General features: G+C 36.3%; 1 protein-coding gene across 1 annotated transcript; it reads left to right on the top strand.

Moving 5' to 3' along the window:
- The first annotated feature begins 433 nt into the window (after nucleotides 1-433).
- Nucleotides 434-2,200, top strand: LOC108634695 (heat shock transcription factor, Y-linked-like). The gene is made up of 2 exons (XM_018044765.1): nucleotides 434-1,044; nucleotides 1,469-2,200. Exons 1-2 carry the CDS (start codon nucleotides 532-534, stop codon nucleotides 2,198-2,200), a joined length of 1,245 nt encoding a protein of 414 aa, XP_017900254.1. The 5' UTR covers nucleotides 434-531.
- The last annotated feature ends 413 nt before the right edge of the window (nucleotides 2,201-2,613 follow it).

The raw sequence follows: 2,613 nt of genomic DNA, 5'->3' as shown, positions 1-2,613 counted from the left end.
AACCCATAGACATCTCAAAACTCAATATTGGACACTTCATTGCACTCCAGAGAGAAGAGATGCAACTCCGCCCACCAGAACACTGACATGATCTTCCCTAACCAGGAAAACTTGACAAGCCACTCGTCCAACCCCACCCATAGGGAGGAACCTCCACAATAAAGAGGAACAACAAACTGCCAGAAAGAGAAAGGTCATCCCAAACACAGCAACAACAACAATGACAACAACAAGCATGCTTCATGGTTTTGGTTACTATTTCTATAAGCAGTCTGTATTTTAAGTTGATGCTGAAGTAAACACTGGTTGAACATTACCCTTCAATTGCTAGGAGACCAGTGACTTTGTGATGTCACAGCTAACCTTTGATTGCTAGGAGACCAGTGATTTTGTGATGTCATAGCTTTTTGACTAGGAGGATCTTTTTGATGGTCCAGAGTTTCTCTCTGTAGGCCAGCCAAACAACATTTGAAGTTGCAGTGTGTAAAACCAGACAAATGAGAAAAGTATCTGTAGAAAGATTTGTCTGAGATGGCACACATTTCTTCAGAAATTCAAGATGGGCCTCCTAAAGATGAATCCACTGGTTCAGAAACCTCCATTAGATCTTCTTTGTATGATGACACACTTACTGGGGACTCGGTTCTGAGCTCTATGGTTGAAGAATATGCTTTTCAGGCTTTGTCTGAGGATCTTGTGATCAAAAGGCCACAATACACATATTCTCTCTCTGAAAGAGATGAGGTGAATGATTTTCTTTCACTCACATTTCCACAAAAACTTTGGAATATAGTTGAAAGTGATCAGTTTGAATCTATTTGGTGGGATGAGACAGGCACATGTATAGTGATCAATGAAGAACTCTTTAAGAAAGAAGTCTTGGAAAGAAAGAAGCCTTTCAGAATATTTGAAACCAAGAGTATGAAAACTTTAATTCGACAGCTTAACCTTTATGGATTTAATAAAAAGCGACAAACTGTTCAAAGATCGGCTTCACTACCTGTCTTTCTGGAAGAAGAAAACAACATGTCTCTTTTGACTAAGGTATTTCAAAATTTTCACTTATTGGCAATATGTAAGATTAAATCATGTGACCTAGAAAGCATGTTCACATATGCAGCTAAAACGGAATTTAAACTTGACATAACAAATTGTTGAAAAAGTTTTATTGTTTCAAGGTTGAGAACAGCTGGAGGTTAGAATATTGGATGTTTAACAAACTTTCTTAGCAACTTGAAACCAGATACAAGTTCTGAAGATAATTAAAGTGGTATTTACTGTATCAGTACAGTATAGTTTTAGTGGAGCATATTCTTTCTAACATGCTACCTGTTAAAACTACAAACAGCGGTATTTTATTTGATGTTATTTAATTGGTTCCATTAAAGGAATACATTTTTATAACTTAGCTTTGCCAGTTTTACCTTGGTGCATAAAAAAACTAAATAATTTAATTCTTTTATTTTAGTTACAGACCTACTATAATCCAAATTTCAAAAGAGGCCACCCCCAACTTTTAGTAAGAATGCAAAGAAGAGTTGGAATTAACAATGTGTCTCCAATATTTTCATTAGTTCACGATAACAAGAAGCGTGTTAAAGCAAGTGTCAACAAAGATGATCATAACTCTGAATTTCTTCCAGAAATGAGTGGAGAGAGCGCATTTCCAGCCTCCACAAGTTTACGTGTGCCTTTCATACAAAAGCCTCATACCAGCCAGATAGTCGCTAATACAATTGCCCTATCTCCATGTGACTTACCTACCCCATCAGCAATATCAGTTAGACACACAGACCAGACTGTGGTAGATCAACCTGAAGTTTTAAAAAAGTTGACCATTTTTAATTGGCACTCACAGAGCAGATACACTCAAGTAAACGGCCACGTTGAGGACTTTGCTACTACAACTACATCTACTTCTCGGAACCACATCGTATCTCCATTACAGAGCAGTTTTTTTGGACTGATGGTGGAACCTTCTAAATTTCCAGCCAGGCACAGTGATATGTCATCCCATGACAGTCCTGCTCCTATCCTGCAAGAGAGAGGCAACCCGTGGTTCTCAGTGCCAACAATCGGTTATACATCTGCCTCCTCTCTTTCAAGTAAACTCATCAATAATCATCATTATATGAAAACAATGTTCATTAAAACTGACCTATCAAATATGTGTCAGATTATGGAGCCTAAAGGAGATTGAAATTTGCTTTCAGAGATGTCAACAAATACCTACAATTCTTGTATTTGAACAATAAATCTACATGTTCATCTTCATAGTTTCATTTTCTATTTTCAAACAAAGAGTAAAATGTGGCTTTAGTTCAATGGTTGGCAATTTTACTGCATGGTTTTATAAACTCTTCAGTTCAAGTAAACATTTGTTATGCATCCTAGGTAAATGACACCTGATATAATATTTGTAAACAAGAAAATGAGAACAAATGGAAAAGAGGTAATGGATGTAATGTGACTTCTGAAATCATCCCTTTTGAAATAAAGGGACATCTAAATTAGAATGTTGTCGGTGAAGGGAGAGATGCAAATAAAATTAAAAAAAATGAAAATACACAGTATTAACTTTAGTACATTCACGTATTTTATTCTACTAGTTAT

The sequence above is a fragment of the Capra hircus genome, unplaced genomic scaffold (assembly GCF_001704415.2).
Source record: "Capra hircus breed San Clemente unplaced genomic scaffold, ASM170441v1, whole genome shotgun sequence".
NCBI classification, from domain to species: domain Eukaryota; kingdom Metazoa; phylum Chordata; class Mammalia; order Artiodactyla; family Bovidae; genus Capra; species Capra hircus.
This window is presented reverse-complemented; position numbering and strand designations above follow the sequence as displayed.